The sequence below is a fragment of the Nicotiana attenuata genome, chromosome 8, assembly GCF_001879085.1.
Source record: "Nicotiana attenuata strain UT chromosome 8, NIATTr2, whole genome shotgun sequence".
Lineage (NCBI taxonomy): Eukaryota > Viridiplantae > Streptophyta > Magnoliopsida > Solanales > Solanaceae > Nicotiana > Nicotiana attenuata.
In genome coordinates this window covers 24,523,452-24,543,327 of record NC_031996.1, presented here as the reverse complement: position 1 = coordinate 24,543,327, position 19,876 = coordinate 24,523,452, and the positions used below count along the sequence as shown (strand labels likewise).

Here is a 19,876-nt window from a genome sequence, read left to right as displayed (position 1 = left end):
AGGGAGCTAAAGCAACAGTTACAAGATTTGTTAGATAAGGGTTTTATTAGACCTAGTGTATCACCATGGGGTGCACCAGTACTGTTCGTAAAGAAGAAAGACGGATTCCTGAGAATGTGCATTGACTACAGGCAGTTGAACAAGATAACAATACGCAATAAATATCCTTTGCCTCGTATAGATGACATGTTTGATCAGTTACAAGGAGCTGCCCACTTTTCAAAGATTGACCTCCGTTCTGGTTATCATCAACTTAGAATCAAAGATGAAGATATTTCTAAGACTGCTTTCAGAACTCGATACGGGCACTATGAGTTTCTCGTGATGCCTTTCGGACTGACAAATGCTCCAGCTGCATTCATGGATTTAATGAATAGGGTGTTCAAGCCGTTTCTGGATAGATTTGTAATAGTCTTTATTGATGATATCTTGATATATTCTCGTAGCCAAGGAGAACACGAGGATCATCTCAGGACTGTGTTGCAGACATTACGAGAGCATCAACTTTATGCTAAGTTCTCGAAGTGTGAATTCTGGCTAGACTCGGTAGCATTTCTGGGGCATGTTGTATCCAAGGATGGAATTATGGTAGATCCTAAGAAGACTGAAGCTGTGCAGAAATGGCCCAGACCTACTTCTCCTACAGAGATTCGCAGCTTTTTAGGCTTAGCAGGCTATTACAGGCGTTTTGTGCAGGATTTCTCCAGAATAGCAGCGTCGCTGACCAAGCTAACACAAAAATATGTAAAGTTTCAATGGACGGAGGAATGTGAGCAGAGCTTTCAAAAACTCAAAACATGTTTGACAACTGCACCAATATTAGCCTTACCATCAGGTTCTGGAGGATTTACAGTATTCTGTGACGCCTCGAGGGTGGTATTAGGATGTGTCCTCATGCAAAATGGTCGTGTTATTGCCTATGCTTCGAGACAATTGAAAAAGCACGAGCAAAACTATCCTACACATGATTTGGAGATGGCTGTAGTGGTATTTGCTCTAAAAATATGGAGACATTATCTATACGGCGAAACTTGTGAGATTTATACTGACCATAAAAGTCTGAAGTATATCTTTCAGCAGAGAGATCTCAATCTTTGGCAGCGTCGTTGGATGGAATTACTCAAGGACTATGATTTTTCTATTTTGTATCATCCTGGAAGTGGCTGATGCATTGAGTAGAAAATCTATGGGGAGTTTGGCACATATAGCCCCTGCAAAGAGACCTTTGGCCAAAGATATTCAGAGACTAGAAGATACAGGTATCAGATTTAGTGTCGGAAATTCAGAGGCATTGTTGGCTTGTGCTCAGGCTAAGTCTTCATTAGTTGAGCGCATTAAGGCCACCCAATATGAGGATGAACGATTATGTAAATACAGAGATGAGGCCTTAGCTGGTAAAAGCAAGGATATGATTGTTGAAAGTGATGGTATTCTTCGAATGGGTGACAGGCTATGTGTAGCAGACGTAGATGGGTTAAGACATGTTATTCTTAAAGAAGCTCACAACACTAAATACACTATACATCCTGGATCCACAAAAATGTACCATGACCTGAAGCAATTTTATTGGTTGGAAGGTATGAAGAAAGATGTTGCTAACTTTGTTTCTAGTTGTTTGACTTGTCAGCAGGTCAAGGCTGAGCATCAGCGACCCGCAGGACTACTACAATAAATTGAGATTCCAGAGTGGAAATGGGAAAGAATTACTATGGATTTTGTCACCGGGCTACCACGAACCCTTAGAGGTTATGACTCGGTATGGGTGATTGTGGATCGACTGACAAAATCAGCACACTTTTTGCCGGTGAAGACTACATATGAAGGAGTCAGGTATGCACAGATATTTATGAACGAAATTGTCCGGCTTCACGGAGTTCCAATATCCATCATCTCTGATAGAGGATCACAATTAACCTCACGCTTTTGGAAATCTTTCCAAGAAGCATTGGGTACACGAGTAGATCTTAGTACTGCATTTCATCCACAGACAGACGGGCAGTCTGAACGTACTATACAGATCTTGGAGGATATGTTAAGAGCTTGCATTCTAGAGTTTGGAGGTAGTTGGGATGCTTATCTACCTTTAGCTGAATTTGCTTACAACAATAGCTTCCAGTCCAGTATTCAATGGCACCGTACGAGTCATTTTATGGTAGGAGATGTCGTTCTCCTATCGGATGGTTTGAAGCTGGTGAGACTAACTTATTGGGACCCGACCTAGTACAAGAAGCTATGGACAAAGTCCAGCTGATCAGACAGAGATTGCTTACAGCTCAAAGTAGACAAAAGTCTTATGCTGATAAGAGAAGAAGAGATTTAGTATTCACAATTGGGGACAAAGTTTTCCTACGAGTCTCCCCTATTAAAGGTGTAATGCGGTTTGGGAAAAGAGGCAAGTTGTGCCCCAGGTTTATAGGATCGTATGAGATATTAGACCGAGTGGGAGCGGTGGCTTATCGTTTGGCACTTCCTCCTGAGTTGTCCTTTATTCATCCAGTGTTTCATGTCTCAATGCTAAGAAAATGTATATCAGACTCATCTCAGGTGATTGAAGCACCGACTATACCACTCGATGAGAGGTTGTCTTACGAGGAGGAGCCAATGGATATTGTTGATAGACAAATAAGAAAACTGCGATCAAAAGAAATCGTGTTCGTGAAAGTCTTATGGAGAAATCATACAGTTGAAGAAGCTACTTGGGAAATAGAAGATACTATGCGAGTCCAGTACCCCCATTTGTTTTAGTCTACAAGTACGTACTTGAGTTAAATTCGGGGACCGAATTTCATAAGGTGGGGAGGATGTAATACCTTATATTTTTAAATAAGGGTGTATTGGTAATAATAATAATAATAATAATAATAATAATAACAACAACAAATTATAAGAAAATAACAAAAAAAAATAAAAAGAAAAATTAGGCAAAAAGGGGCCGAAGCCCATCTGCCAACAGAAACAAAAAGGGCAAAGGTGGCTGCCCAATTCAAAGAAGCAAAAGCTTCAACGGAACAAAGAAAAAACGCAAAGAAAAAGAGCAGAGAAAGAAAGAAGGAAAAGAGAAAGAAGGAGGAAGAAGTGGGTGCAGTGTATTGGAGCCATAGCTATAACTGTTGAGGAATCTTAAGCACAAATTGTCTCTTACGGGTATTACTTGAATATTTTCTTCTGGTAGATTTTTATTTCGATTCTCTTGATTGGAAGATCTACAGAGTAATAGAAATTACACTAGTTCATTCACAAAATTGAGAAATTTCTTTCTAAAGAACCAATAGAACTTTATGAAATTTGGAGTAATAAATTATATGAATAGGTTGGAGTTGATAAATTAGTAATTACTCATATGGGGGTAAATATAAATCCATAAATTTAGATCCAAACATGAACCCCGATGATTGGGTGTTCTAAAATAGCTATGAATTAGCCTAAATAAGAAAATTAACATGAGATCGATATTATGTAATTATAGATTGATTGGAGAAATTTGTACGAGTTGCTTGAGGTGAAGCAGTTGGTATTTCGGCACGAGTACTGTGAGTAGTAATCTTACCATAATTTGTGTTTTCATAACCTGCACGGTTTATATATGATTTTCAAAAATAAATGTATTACCGATGCTTTGAAATTGCATGTGGGACAAGTCCTTTACTTGATATGATACCGAATAGTTTACTTGAGATGTTTACCGATTAATCAAAATATTTTCACTGTTACTAGACATGTTTTACCGTTACTTGAGACATGATTACTGTTACCGAAATAAAATTACAAGATTTGATAAGGAATGATATGCCCTTTATTATTTTGAAAATGCTTTTGTACGAGTATTTACTATTTACAAGAAAGAGTATAAATGGGAGGAGACTTTGAAGGATCCCGTAGCTAACGGCGGGTTCTTTAGACCTGGTGCACCTTGTATTTACAGATTACCGATTTCAGTTATAGCCCTCGGTAGTGGGAAGGTAGAACTAGCATACAGTTACAGTTTTCCCTCGAGTAGGGACTTACAGTTATACTTGACTCCTTTTATGAAGGGGTCCACACAGTGATACAGATTACATGATCCTTTTCTGAAATCTCCCAAATATAAAGATTTGCTATGACACAGTATTTATCGAGTTTATTACTGAATTGTTAAATTGATTTTGTTACAGGAAACACGTGATGAGATTGATTATTATTACCGTTTTAAAAAGGGCATTTTATTTTGTGATTATTATGCAAGCATGTTTTCTGACTTGTCCCCAAATAAAAACGGTTGTGGTTAAGTGTTATTACTCACTGAGCTAGCGACTCATTCCCCGCTAATTTTTTTTTTACAGAGACAGCAGTTGACGCAGACGAGGATTTCGTTAATTAGAGCGCACAGGTTGAGAATTCTTGATGAGCCTCGCACTTGTTCGCGTGGGCGGAGATTTTTATCATTTGTTATGGTCGTTTCTTCAAACTCTTAGAGTCGCTCCATAGTCAATAATTTAGTGTCATGAGTATTCTTTTGTTAGTATAGTCTTATGTTGAGTATCATCCTTTATTATGAAAGTTGGAGGTAAATTAGTATTTCTGGTTGTTAGTGTGTTGATTAGTAATGGTGGAGACTTATTTTAGGCTAATTGGTAAGTTGTAAATTGCCAGTTGAATTGCTATTAGGTTGTTTGGTTGCTGATTTGAAACAGGAAATTGTTGGGATGGTCCAAAAATAGGGAAAACTCTGCCCAATTTTCTGTAAAATTACCGATGAGGCTTACTTGGGAGCACTTGCTCCTAAGCATCGGTCACGGTCCTAAATTGGGTCGTGACATGATTCTTGCAGTCTTGCTACTCCTCAATTAAAAGAAAAAGCAGAATAACCTATCAAACACCACCAAAGATTTCATTTTTGACAACAAAGCAAAAAGGATATCAATAACAAGTACTATTAATAATTATACCTTGCATCTCCAGGTTGTGAAGACAACAATAGATAGCATGTCGACGTTAATTAGAATAGTGGTTCCTGAATCTTCCAGTAAGATAAATGAACTTTCTTCCGGGAGAGTTTTCGCTTAGTCGTTCCAAGAGAATTCCTGCTACAACCAAGAAATGACCAAAATAATAAAATACTCCAAATAAGATTACTCCAGAATATCATCAAAACCGGGGTGTATATCCATTTCAAAATTTCAGTCAATTTTGCCACCTTAGATTTCGCATACCATAGTTTAACTCTGCACTATTTAGGTTATAATAAAGACAATATTCATCAAAGAGATAATGCATGTGTAAATGAGGTTTAATTACTAACGTGTATGTAAAAAATCTACGAAGAAATTACATCTAAAAGAATTATAAACTAACATATAACACACCAAATTGTGATTATCAATAACATAACGCAAGACCATGAAAAACCCAACTAATACTGATCAGAGTTAACCAAAGGCTGAAGAGAAAATAATCATAGACTGAAGAAAATAATCAGTATAGAGGACATGAATATGTAAGTGATAAAGAGAAATGCAGAGAAATAGGAAAAAGTGAATTAATAGACTTCTTTAACATTTAACTTTAAAATAGAAAATACTCCTCATTCACACCTTTTTTTATAGTACAATCTTCGTCGATGTTTTAAAATCCTTCTACCATCAAGAGATGCAAGAGACGTGCCTAAAATGCAGTGCAAATCGACATAGGATTAACAAATATCAGAAAAAAATTTCAAAATTCCAAATAATCAGTTAAATGAACCATTATAGTATAATGTGGTCTTATATATATAAACCATAGATATATTAGTTAACTCCACACCCATTCTATTACTGTAAGCCAAAAAAAAAAAAACAGAAAATCAAGTTCGCTTTAGTTGTTCTTATATAAATTAAGAGGCACATGTTCATATCACATCATATCATTGAAGAACTAAGCTCTTGGGTAGTTTTATTTTGGTGTGAACTGGTCACAATTGGAACCATTTAATCAGAGAAATTCTCAAGTGAGTCAGAGATTAATGAATATGTTACTTTAAAGTTAGCTTTATAAGTTGACAATTAGCGCGTAAATTGTTACTAATGAGGATAGCCAACCCCAACTATTTGGGATAGAGGCATAGTTGTTTGGCAGTATGATGGCTCCATATCCAGTCATTGTTACATCCTCACTAGTTAATTATGAAGTAGTATGAGTTTTCTCCATTAGTTAAGCAATATTGAAAAGTTAAAGGCCAAAAAAACCTAACAGGAGGATGCAACTAAGCATGTTAGAAGTAAGGACTGAAAGAAAGTAGTTAAGCTGTAGTTTGACAGAAACACTCATACAACTGCAATTAAAATAAGCTACATTCAACTCAAAATAATACAGCCACATTTAAAATGGCATAAAAAGTTTGTACATAAAGTGAAAGATGAAGTATAGCAGTGTGTCCTTTTTCACCACTCTTCAATAACATTGGCAGCAATAGTAGCAGAGAGTTGGCATTTCCCTTTTGCTGTAGAAGTTTAATGTCGAACTTGGGTAGCTGTGCACTTAGGTGTAGGGCAATCTGGAAGGAAATACCTGCTAGTTTTCACTCTTAGGTGTTCAACACAAATTACTATGCTTTATTGATGCATATAGTCTTTTCACATCACATGGCTTGAATTTGAGTTGCTAATTTTACACGGAATGGAATCATCTAAATATGATTCAAAAATCACCGCAGTCATGGTGGTCGTCAATTTTAGACTTCACTAAGCGATTCAATAGATTTATTTAAGAAAATCGAACAAATTATAAGAAATGCTTCTGGAAGGGGTGAGAGAAAAGAGAGATAACATAAGGCAAAAGGATATGTGAAGGATAATTTATGGATTCCACCTTGGCTCTATTGACTCTGTACTTTGAATTGCGCTCCATCTGCACACAGCCTACCAAATAAATACAGTATACCACATCTATTTACTCAATCTTAATGAAATAGGATAACAAAGCATCTACCAAATTTTCAGAACGATAAAGCGTTTCATTGGCACGACATAGGCCGCCATAAATAGAGAGATTGTTGGCCGAAAAAACTTAACTCAGCTTGTCATCAATTAGTCACCTCCTATTTAGATGTATTTAATACAAACACTAGGCTTTATACATATTATACTCTGCAAAAAACAATGATGACAAAAGTAAATTAGAGCAAAAAAGGCTGAGGAATAACAACCAGCCTTGCCATTGCTGCAACTTAAGTCGCCAAAATCAGAGCGATTCTTGGTCGGAAAAATAAACTTAGCTTGTCGTAAATTAATGTGACTCCTATGGTGATGTAGTTAGTACAAGCAATACTTGTTTGCATCAATGCCATGAGTTCATCTTCAATACTCACCCAATAATACCAGACATGATGAATCGATTTGTTTAGCAATAGTAGATATATATAACACATAAAATATCATTTACTAATACTGTCTAGTAGACATAAATAATGAACCTTTTGGATGGCTGATGCTGTCGAACAACTGGAGAGACTTGTAAAAAGAACAAATAAGAAAGTGCTCAGTAAGCATATTGTCAAGCCCTTTAGCTGCGTCAAAGTTCTCCTCTGTTTCAAAGTTCTCCTCTGTTTCAACAGATAACACAACTGCAGTGTGACCAGTGTTGGCAGTAGTGTGTCTGTGTGGGAACGTACGCATAAATTTCTCATAACGCATTTGAACAAAGAAGCACATGCATATATAGAATCCACCAAGAAAAGATAAAGAAAGATGAAAAACGATATCCGCCTTTGCAATTTAATCAAAATTTACCTAGAAGGAAAATAAGAACCTGCAATAAGGCAGAGAAGAAGAACCCAACCTGGCATTTATTAGCATTTTAAGAAGGATTTATGGCAGATAGCACATACTTTACTGCTCTTGGGCGTTGAAAACAATCACACCATAAAAATATCTGGAAAATTAAACTTTACTGCTCTTGGGCGTTGAAGAAAACAATCACACCATAAAAAATATCCAAAAGATTAAACAAACAAGCAAAAAAAAAGAAGTAATTATCTCCTAACTCAAAGATTAAAATGTCAGAAGTACGGCCAGGATAGAACAAATAAAGAAAGAATTTTTTAAGGATTTTGGTATAGGTCCGAATTTGGTTACCACGGTAACGGACACATAAGACAAGTAACGGGGTCGACCGCGATATAACGACTAAAGATCGTTATCACAAAGGCTGATATCAAAAGCAGGCAGCCGAGATGAGAAACTAACGGGAGTATAGGTCCATAAGTGTGGCAAAAGAATATTCTTTTGGAATATTCTTTATGCTTTACCTTTTAGGGTTTTCGGTGAATACCCCTTATAAATAGGAAGAGATAGGAAATAAAGGGGGATCTTCTTCTTCTTTTTCGGAACTTGGAGAAAGAAAATACATTGTAAGAGTTCACAGCAAAGAATATCCAAGAGTTGTCTTATTTGTCGGTAATATTACTGAAGCATAAGTTGTTTTATCTTGATCCATAAACCGAGAAATTCCATATCATCCCAACTTCATACGTTTTCACGTCGCAGATAAAGAAAAGGGACATTCGGATCATATGATAGATGGGTGACAGATCCCTTTTTATCAAATTTGTTGTCATTGCTTACATTTATTGCATATTTACACCATTACATTTATTGCATATTTACACCATTACATTTATTGCATATTCACACCATTACATTTATTGTCAATCATAGTATATCAAATTCATTACTTGATCATATTCTATTTTATCCGGTCTAGAATTTATTAAGTTCAAGTAAAACTCATCCCCTTTAACTCATCATTAATTCGTTTAGCTATTATTTGCTCAAACAATTTGGCGCCGTCTGTGGGAAAATTTTAGTTCCTTCTAGATTGAAAAAAAAACAGCCATCTTTTCTTCGTTTGTGCAAACTGACGATGACAGGAAAAGGAGACGCAAGACTGAAAGCAATAGCAGGCGTCACTACCAACATTTTGAACACCATCAACGAAGATGGCAGGGGGGATAACAAGAACGTAACACCAAACGCTACGCCCAGGCACAGTGCTTCACCTCCCCCTCATGAAAGTGTAAAAGCTTCACGCGAAAGGGGCGCTTCCACGTCTACAGCTGAAGAAGCACCACCAGCAATGAAAAAGTTACTGGAAGAGTGGCTGACAAGCACTCTAAACAACATACTCGACAAACCCGTTCAAAGGGAGAGCGGAACAACGCACCGCCCAAGAATGCCCTACTCCATGGGGGATATTCAGCATCTGAGGCGAACAACGCACCGCCCAAACATGCTAACGTATCGCCCAGGACTGCACATATACCCAACAGCTAAAGGGAACAGACTCAGAAGCATAGCAATCACTGAAGTCGGGGACCGGACCCAACGTACAAAAAGACGTCATCAGGGACCCCAACATCGTGGAAGCCACTGAGTCAACGGTAGAAGACCTCGTTCCTGTCCAACTGGACAGCAACGACGGCAGCAAAAAGGCTTACATCAGACACAAACTCTCAGAACCAGGTAAATTTCACAAGTTTTTAATTAACAACGTCGATTTGTTCGCTTTCTCCCATGCAGATATGCCAGGAATCCCAAAAGACGTTGCCACTCACAAGCTGAACGTCAACCCACTCTATCCACCAGTGCGGCAAATAAGAAGAAAATTCAACGCCGCAATCAACGAGGCCGCAAGTGGATTAGCTTCTCGCCAACGGTTCCATCAGGGAATCAAAATATCCCCAATGGGTCGCCAATGTGGTCATGGTAAAAAAGAAAAACGGGAAATGGCGGATGTGCGTAGATTTCACAGACCTAAACAAGGCATGCCCAAAAGACTCCTACCCTTTGCCTCATATCGACCAGCTCATCGACGCAACAGCAGGGCACGAATTGCTAAGCTTCTTGGACGCCTACTCAGGTGACAACCAAATCCTCATAGAGGAGGATGATCAGGAGAAAACTACTTCCATCACCCATCAGGGAACGTACTGTTACAGAGTCATGCCATTCGGGTTGAAGAATGCAGGGGCAACATACCAAAGGTTGGTCACCAAGAAGTTCAAAGACCAACTTGGCAAGACAATGGAAGTCTACATCGACGACATATTGGACATATCAAAAAGGAAAGCAGACTATATCTACCACTTGAAAGAGGCCTTCGGAATATTAAGGCAGTACGGCATGAAACTGAACCCCGAAAAATATGCCTTCGGCGTAACCTCGGGCAAATTTCTGGATTTCTTGGTGTCACGGAGAGGCATCGAAGTCAATCCAGAACAAATCAAAGCCATTGTTGGGATACCTGAAGTGCTAACCAGCAAGAAGCAGGTGAAAAAACTGACCGGCCGTATAGCCGCCCTGTCGAGATTCATCTCACGGTTGTGGCATATGCCATGTTCTTAAGAATAACTTGATGCAGAGTACAAAGATATTTTATACTGGTGGTAACCAATCATTAAGAAGTTAGCAGGATGGTTATGCTGATTTTAGCAATTTTGCATCGCCCTCAATGTTTTAGATTTACAGGTGAAGCAATGTATCATTTTCCTTGAAGTTGTTTCAACAGTTTTAGCCATAAATGGAACTAATTCTTGAGGTATGCGCACAACTCCATATATAAACACAGAGAACAATCTTTACTCATTCTAAATCTCTTACTTAGTGGAGAAACATTGGAGGTAGCATGTGAATACTAATTATTCTGTTTACACCATATTCTGTCATCTTGCTCTATTGGTATATTAGGAGTACTGTAACTCTCCTTCACTATATTTTCTTTCTAATACAGAAAAGAAAGAAGAAAAGACCATTTATCAATTGCAACACATACTGCTAATACAACAGCTAACGCTAAAATAAAATGTAATATCTTAATTTACTGATTGCTTAATATATACTTATTTCTGTGATGAAAAATGTGTTAATTAGAGATATTCATTACTGCGTCATATGTAAGACACGTACTGTAATTAGCATACATTTGACATTCAAATTCACATAATTGTAGTATCAACATAATCAGCGTAAAAGTGAGAGAAGAAAAAATAATGTCTTAGAGTATGTCACATGGATAACTATGGCTTTTAGTTGCAAAATGTTTAGTGTCAGCACCCTGCTGAATGGTGATGATATCTGTGTTGGTTGCCTTTTTTTCTATGCCCCTCATAGATGCATGACTTTTTAAGTATTATAAATCTTTGTATATGATAATTTGGTAAGTGAAAAAAAGATTAAGTGACGTGGGACTATTTCTTTTATTAAAAGTTGAATAGCTGGAATGGAACTTCATGTTCCAGCGGTAATATTGAGTTAGAGTATGTGGTAATCTGTCCTTATCTTTTGCTGTTGAAATGTAGTTGCTATAACAGTCACACTGAGGCACTAAAGCACTGCAGTTCAGCTGGATCACAGACAACCAATTGAGACGCTACAAACATACCTTCTACTTTATAAATCACTAATATCTACACTCTACACACATTTCATTCTTATTTCTTTTGGTTATTAATGTTTACTTATTTTATAAACGGAAATGGCCTAAAAATGCCACTCAACTTTCAGAAATGGTCTATCCATGCCATCCGTTAAAAAATTGCTATTTCCATGCCACCGCCGTTACACATTTGGCCCATCCATGCCATTATTTGACTAACGGCTCAATTTTTTTTAAAAATTTTTATAACACTCACATTTCCACGTGTCGTGTCGTCATTGATCCGAATTAACCCATGCCCCACTTAATTTTAGTGGTTAGGTCGATTTACCCAAACCCCACCCGGTTAAAATTTGCCCAAATAATTAACTCAACCCAAACCAAAGCTAACCCTTCCAAATCCCCCCTCTCCCGTCATCTTCCCCAAATAAAAAATTGGATTTTTGGTATAAGTTAAAAAACACGACAACAGAGCATTAATGCTATCTTGCTTGATTACCCTTGTTCCTTTTGAGATGTGGTATTCAGCTGGGTCGGAGAAAAAGAAGGACATGGTTAGTCAGATGCAACTCATTACATATATTTCCACGCAATCATGTGAAAAATGAAAGAGCCAATTAATCACCTGGATGTAGAAAGCGCATAACAATGAGTCATGTTTATAAAAAAGGAAAAAAAGTTGATTTTTTCAGAGATGGAGTCTGGAAGGTGAAATCTTCCCACGAAATTGAAAATCGACCAAAAACACATACAAAAGCATCTGTAAGAAGAAGATATTAATACTCCAGCATTATTCTCTTTGTTTGCTGTTGAAGACGTTAGACGAAATAGCATAAATATCTACACTTTCACAATCATAAATTTAACTTGAAATATCAAGCTAGCGATACAATTTTTTCATGGGTTAATTCAAAATTGGATTTTTGATTTGGGGAAGATGACCGGAGAGGGGGGATTTGGAAGGGTTAGGTTTGGTTTTGGGTTGAGTTGATTATTTGGGTAAAAACTTAACCGGGTGGGGTTTGGGTTAATCGATCTAATCGAGGTTAAAATTAAGCGGGGCATGGGTTAATTCGGACCAATGAAGACATTACACGTGGAAATGATAGTGTTAAAAAAATTAAAAAAAAATTGTGCCGTTAGTTTAATAATGGCATGGATGGGCCAAATGTGTAACGGCAAGTAGAAATGGCATGGGGTAGCCACTATTTAAGGTGGTATTTATTTTTTATCCAGCAATTCTAATGTTGAGCAAAACTAGCCACTACCCTATTAAAATTAATATAAAAAGACATTTTTACCCATTCTTCCCTTACTTTTCTTCCCAAACCCTTGCCTCTCTCTCTGCGTGCCTTCTCCATAATCCAAAATTAATGTTTGTCTTCCTCACTATCGAGTAAATTTTTATACAAATTTATTACCAGCACGTATACTTTCATTGGGTATTAACTAATTGAGAGCGTGCACAAATGTTAGAATGTGGTCACTGGTTTTTCTTGGTTTGGAGTTTTGCAAAGTACTTTCATATACACTGTTGCATTGCAAAGTACTTTCATATACACTATTCTTTTATTTTTTTGTCGCCAAGTAGTATAAAGGGGAACCATCATATAGATGTCATATATTTTTGTCTATATATTTTTTCTTTTCAACAGTTGAAATTTGGCTATTCATATTTGCATCAATATGATGGTTCCCCTTTATACTACTTGGCGACACTGTTGCTGGCTAATTGCACGTATCTTTTTTCTTCTTCTTCAGTTTTACCATATTTTCTGAGGAGCCATTTTTGTGTGTTTGCATTTAAGTTATTTTGTGTTAAAATAAATTAAAAGTTAAGGACAATAGGTCCTGAACTTAGGCTAAGAAGCCCAAAAGTTAAGGACAATAGGTCCTGAACTTAGGCTAAGAAGCTCAAAATTAAGGACAAGCAGTCCTTAACTTACAGTTACAAGTTCAAAAGTTAAGGACAATAGGTCCTTAACTTTGATTTCCAAGTTCAAAAGTTAAGGACAGACAGTAGTTACAAGTTCAAAACTTAAGGACAATAGGTCCTTAACTTTGATTTCCAAGTTCAAAAGTTAAGGACATACAATCCTTAACTTACAGTTACACATTCAAAAGTTAAGGACAAGCAGTCCTTAACTTACAGTTACAAGTTCAAAAGTTAAGGACAATAAGTCCTTAACTTTGACTTACACGTTCAAAAGTTAAGGACAAACAACTTCAAAAGTTAAGGATAATAGGTCCTTAACTTTGACTTACAAGTTCAAAAGTTAAGGACTCTTGGTCTTGAAGTTTGAGTTCCAAGTTCAAAAGTTAAGGACATGTAACCTTGAAGTCCTGAACTTAGAGTTCCAAGTTCAAAAGTTAAGGACATATAGTCCTGAAGTCCTGAACTTAGAGTTACAGGTTAAAAAGTTAAGGACATGTAGTCTTGAAGTCCTGAACTTAGAGTTTCAAGTTCAAAAGTTAAGACATGTAGTCCTGAAGTCCTGAAGTTAAGGACATGAGCAGAAGGGTATTTTCGTCCGGGCAGTTAAAGTTTATTAAACCAGTGGCTAAAGACTAAAGACATTTAAAACACTGACTTTAAAATAAAGACATGAGCTGTTAGTGGCTATTTGTGCACATCGCCCTAACGGCAATGGCATGGAAATAACAATTTTTTAACGGATGGCATGGATAAACCATTTCTGAAAGTTGAGTGGCATTTTTAGGCCTTTTCCGTTCTATAAAGGTACTGAAAAGCTACTTATATTCCATGATTTTTGGCAAAGTCGGCTACGAAGCTTTGGACTGCCGCTCTTGATCATAGAAAATGATGAAGTCTGACGTGCTTGTGATGTCTTTGTAGATGTAAATATTTCTTTATGGTTTTTGGTATACTTGTGATATTTGCACATATTGTGAATAAAATTAGAGCCGTCAATATGGGCTTGGTCCGTTGGGCCGGCTCAGCCCGTGGTTTATCAGGTTTTTTTGAGCCCATTTAAAAACGGGGCTTTTAAGCCCGGCCCGAGTAAGCCCGTGGCCCTTGAGGTTTGACTGAGGCTGGGCTGGGCCGGCCCGTGGGCCTAATAAAAATACGTATTTAAAATATATAAAATATAAAAAGTAAGACACAAAAATAACAACAAGAGTATCCCAAGCTTAAAATTTATTAAGCTCATTATATTAAAAGATCAAAGTCTTAAAACGTTAATTAGTTTTAAAAATTTGTAATTATTCTTAATATTTAACTAATTAATATTGCAACGAATTGTAGATGTAGATGAAAGTGAAGATGTTAAGACAACCTTCTCACAAGCGGATTCAAATGTATTTGATGAAGATAATGTGTTGGATATCCCATAAGTGTCATGGACGTTCTCTTGAATAGTTTGTTTTGAGTTTTGACTTTTAGTGAATGAAATAATCTTGTCTTTTACTCTTTTTTAGTGTTTATTACTCCCTCCGTTCCAATTTATGTGAACCTATTTAACTGGACACGAGTTTATGAAAAAAAGAAGACTTTTGGAATTTATGGTTCTAAACAAGTCAAAAAAGAGTCCAGAGTATTTGTGTTGTTATAAAAGTTTCTCATTAAGGGTAAAGTTGGAAGTTTAAGCTAAATTATTTCCAAATTAAGAAAGGGGTCATTTTTTTTGAAACGAACCAAAAAGAAAATAGATTTACATAAACTGGAACGGACTGAGTATAATATATTGGAACAATATAAAAAGTTATAAAGTTTTGTGAAATTTTTCCAATAAGATTTTTTTAACTTTTAAATATTTATCTTTTTTTTAGGTTAGAACTTAAAGAAAAAATATAAAAATTATATTTTAAAAAATGATGGGCCGGCCCGTGGGGCCCGCAGCCCACATAGGACTGGGGTGGGCTGGCCATTATAAGGCCCATCAAAATGGTGGGCTAGCCCAGTCCAGCCCGTCAATTGCTAAAGCCTACGTGGACTGGGCTGAACTAGCCCGGCCCCGCCCATATTGACAGCTCTAGATAAAATTATCCTATTATGCCAATGTTGTCTGTTTGGAATATATATAGAAAAGTATCATGTTCTGCTTATAGTACAAAGTTTTGGGCAATAATTTATTTTGATTTTATTAAGGGGAGGTTTTCTATGAGTATCAGAACATATGGTTCGGTTAATAATTTTAGCTATATATAGTTCAGTCCATAGTTTTAAGTTTTTTACTGCGTTCTTATCATTACTACCTCAAAACATCATCTTATTAGCCATATACCAACGAAGTTGCTCCAAGATGCACCCTACTTGATTTCTAATCAATTGAGTGTGTCGGTTTATGTAAATGGGGAATGGACATCGTCGGACCCCTCCCAGCGGGTGAGGTAAGATACGTTTTCTTTTGGTTTTAACTGACTACTTTTCTAAATGGGTAGAAGCAGGTGCATTCACCCAAATACGCGAATAGGAAGTCATCACATTCATATAGAGAAACATCACATGCCGTTTCGGCATCCCTAAAGAAATCAGCTGTGATAATGGGCCCCAGTTCACCAGGAAAAAGACCACCGATTTGCTGTTCAAGTAATACTTTGTTGGCAATGAAATTTTAATTTTAGTTTCCTTAATTTTAGGTTGACTGAATTCTCCGTCGTTGTTTTCATGCGTTGAAAGCGCTGGATCGATTTCAGCGGGTGGCTTTCTTTTAGATGTCAATGGACTTTCGAAATGTATATATTAAGATATGGATTTCTCTACTATTCTATTACACATCTTACTGAAGAATAACAATCCCTAAAGTGTTAGCTGTTGGAATGCATCCATGTTAGTAGGAAAAAGGTACTTTTCCTTTGTGAAATAATCAATGGTGTACTAGCAGTTTGTAAATTTTGTTAACTAATAAAAAGCTTTCTTAAAATTTAAATGCGCTTTATATGGATGGCACTGAAATTCCTAATTGTTTGGAGGCCGGATGGCTCATCTTTCTCAAAGAAGTTTGTATGATGTATCCTCTCATGGTGCGGTGATCATCTCTTCTTGGAGCTCAATTCTATCAGGGAGCTTTTGAAAAACTATCCTTTTCTTATTGGTGTACTTATCTGGTCTCAGTTGTTTGATGCTTTGGGACTGATAATTATAATATTGTAGATATACTATTTGTCCCATGTGTAATCTTAAAAGGTGGTATGACAGAGTATTTCTTAGCTCCAATGCCATATTCATTGAGTTTTTATACAATTTTCATGGAGCTGTCAAAATCAAAAGTCCATTCTTGTAGTTGTTTCTGTATTACGTTGATATAGCACTTGAGGGACTTTAAATGAGTCAGTGTTTATGGTAAGGAATACATTAAATTCTATTCTAGCATAGTAACTACTAAAACTCACTTTACTTCAGGGGCCTCGGATATAGAATTTATTGTTTGGTGAGAGGATCCGATTTTGATTGTCAGCAGCACCAGAAGGTAAGGATCTCCTTCCAAAAAGACTATAAATAAATGAAAAGATATATGTGACAAACACGAGAAAATAGTTGAAGTTAAAATTAAATTGTAAAGATGTTGCGACATGGTCATTGTTTTTCCTTTTTCTTACAATTGGTTATCTGGGAATAGCTGTAGGCTTTAACGTAAAATGCTTCCGATTATTGAATTGGGCTACTCTCTTGAGAGATGCGTAAGTATCAAAGTGTCTGCTATGTTATGCGATGACAACCCAGACTCTACTGGGAATTTTATATATATAAAAAAAAAAAAAAAAGTGTCTGGTAAAGCTTGGTTTGTAGGCAAGCTTTTCTTTAATTATAGTTGTTGGGTTTTAAGCATTTAATATGGCTTAAAAGAGGATGAATGGGAAATGGAGGGAAATGAAATTTTAAGTTTTCCTGCCTTGTCAAAGGGACATTGTCCCATATTGGAAGAGGAAGAGGTTTTTAATGGATATATAATCAATCGCTCTTCTTCTAGCTCTTAAAGAGTTGAGAAGAAGGCAAGCCTCGCGCCGTCGTTGCTCGCTTGGCTCGGCTTCGGCTTCGGATTTGGTCAAATGATTGATTGATTAATTTTTTGGACCAAATTTGTTTGTTAATAGTAAATATTAACAGAAATATTATTAAATATCCGGTTTAATAACAAAAATATTAATATTAAATCCAAGAATATATTAAAATCCAACCGTTTCCAATTTTCCGTTTTCTGTTTTGGTAACATAAAACTAGCTACCCTCTTCAATTTTTCCCACTTTATTTTCCCTCTTTGTTGTTGAGTAAATAGTCATTTATGTTATGGCATTTATGCTGTAGTCGTTTTGCATAAACAGCCATTCTGAAGAGTTGCACATCTTCAGATTTCAGCCCAACATTGGCTATAAATACAAGTCCATTCTCTCAGAACGATTTTCTGAGTTTCTCCTCCTTCTTCTGCATTGTTTTGACTTCAAAGAAAGCAATAGTAAGTGTGATTTGCTACCGAACTTTGTGTTCGCTGTAACACTGGGGTTTGAAGTACCACTACACCAGTGTGTAATTCGTTCTATCCTGGGAGGAAATAATTCATAACCTTGGGTACTAGGAGGGGATTAAATTCCTTAAGGAAACACTGTGAATTCAGTGGGCTCGGATTAAACTTTGTTCATGTTTTTCATTTCTGTTTATGTTATGTTATTTTCTCCAGAATTATTTTACAAATACAGTTTACTAACAATAATTTGATTGGGCTTGTAGTACTTCTGTCCTCGCCAAGATGCTTTTGACTGATATTACATGGCACATGTTGCAAATAAATGGTGCATGTTACTTTTATTTCCATGCATGGCCATTTATTCACAACACAATTTCTTTTTCCTTTCCATAACACATGGAAACGCATATACTCTATTATATTTATACTTCAATATGGAAAATAGGGGCCAAAATAGCACACTTATTTCATGTTATTTGTTCACTCACAAATATGCATTATTACTATGAAGATTACCATAACAAAACAGTGAATTGGTTATACATATTCAAATAATATCTCCAAAACAACTTAACTGTTACAAAAATTGAATAGAAGGGGTTGCTTCCTTGAATTAGTGTTAAAGCCATATGCAGGGATAGTGGAGACGTAAATAATATACTTGGTGAAGGAGAGTTGCATTGAGCCCTGAATATCTTGAAGAGATGTTTGCCAAATCAACCATCAATCTTCTTTTTCTCTATTGTAGTTGAAATTATGCGGAAATTTAAATCTTGATCTTCGTTGTTTTGCTTTCTTAATAGAAGTTAAATATATGGCTCAACTTTAGGATGGAATACTAGCGCCAACATTCTACAAGGTGGATGAATTTGATTTGAAAGGTGGCATCGTTTTCCTCTTATCTCCCTTTTTAGTCTCTTCCTCTCGGTGACGTATATAACATCATTATAATGATTACTTTGTAGGTTATTTCCACCCTTGGTCAAAATCTTTTGAGACAATGAAAAAGGAAGAGAAAAGAAAAGAAGATTATACCGACTATGAAGACATGGTGTAAGTCAGGGCCATCGTCTCTTGATAAAGTTTTAAGATGCATCTAGAGATGAGGCGATAGCGGAAAGTAGTGACAATGCTGGTTAATTTAGAGCTTTTTTGAGCTTCAAATGTTGGGTAATACATGCCCAATGAGTATTATAGGACTTATCTGGAAAAAGGTTGTTCACTATAATGACATCAAGTATCCCTTGTTATCTGGCTGAGTGATATTCACTATACCCTTTATCAACCAACCTTGTGAAGAGGATTGACTATGAAAGAGCAGCAAGATAATAAATACATAGGTGGATTTATAATAGTTACAATTGAAAAAGATGTTGATAACGAAACTAAAAGAATGATCAAGTTTATATTTATTCTAATTATATGCTATTTATTTATACGTATCTAGACGAATTGTTATTCGACATTTGGTCTTATAAATTTGTAATTGCTTGGTTGTTATTAAGTTCGTAAAAGCAATTATATCAACAAAACCATCCAAGGAAAAGTATACAGGGAAAAGGATCATATACTAATTATTGTTTTCGAGTACCATATTACCCTTAGCTCCTTTCCAGTTGTGTTTGCCTAGAACTCTTTTTTCCCTTTTTATTGGAGTCAAATGTGTATCTTCATGTTCTACATATGTCACGCCAAGGCTTCACTGTGCACGGGTGAATTATGTAGCAAAAACTAGCATCTTGAAGGAGTTCAAACGAGGTCAAAGAAAAAAGTAGTTTAGGCTTTGCCCTTGGCCTCTATTGTTTAGTGGAGAATTTGCGTGAGGAAGTAGTAAGAGAAATATAACAGACCTAATCAATTAAGACCTGTCAACAGAGTCTCAATCATATTGAAGTTACTTTTAAGTGATTAATAGTTGATAAGTTACATGAGAAAACATTAAGTTTATTCTCTTTCTCCCTTCATTTTTTTGTCTGTTTCTTTTTGCCCCTCGCTTTATTTTGGTTTCAGGAGCATGGCAGCATGCAACCGTTAGTAGTATGTTTAAGAGGTCCAGATTGTTT

The 19,876-nt window shown here is 36.4% G+C and overlaps 2 protein-coding genes and 1 pseudogene across 2 annotated transcripts; all 3 read left to right on the top strand.

Moving 5' to 3' along the window:
* Positions 115-773, top strand: LOC109231573 (RNA-directed DNA polymerase homolog). The gene is made up of 2 exons (XM_019397229.1): positions 115-560; positions 647-773. Exons 1-2 carry the CDS (start codon positions 115-117, stop codon positions 771-773), a joined length of 573 nt encoding a protein of 190 aa, XP_019252774.1.
* LOC109231572 lies at positions 1,709-2,769 on the top strand (annotated as a pseudogene).
* Positions 10,038-11,378, top strand: LOC109231571. Its single transcript, XM_019397228.1, has 2 exons — positions 10,038-10,333; positions 11,312-11,378. The coding sequence occupies exons 1-2, from the start codon at positions 10,038-10,040 to the stop codon at positions 11,376-11,378; spliced, it is 363 nt and encodes a 120-aa protein (XP_019252773.1).

Bases quoted from the DNA above. Each gene is read 5' to 3' on its own strand.
- LOC109231573 (XM_019397229.1), top strand. From the start codon at position 115: ATGTGCATTGACTACAGGCAGTTGAACAAGATAACAATACGCAATAAA. The intron at 561-646 runs GCATGTTGTATC...CTTCTCCTACAG, and splicing joins GACTCGGTAGCATTTCTGGG to AGATTCGCAGCTTTTTAGGC.
- LOC109231571 (XM_019397228.1), top strand. From the start codon at position 10,038: ATGGAAGTCTACATCGACGACATATTGGACATATCAAAAAGGAAAGCA. The intron at 10,334-11,311 runs GTTGTGGCATAT...GTTGAAATGTAG, and splicing joins CTGTCGAGATTCATCTCACG to TTGCTATAACAGTCACACTG.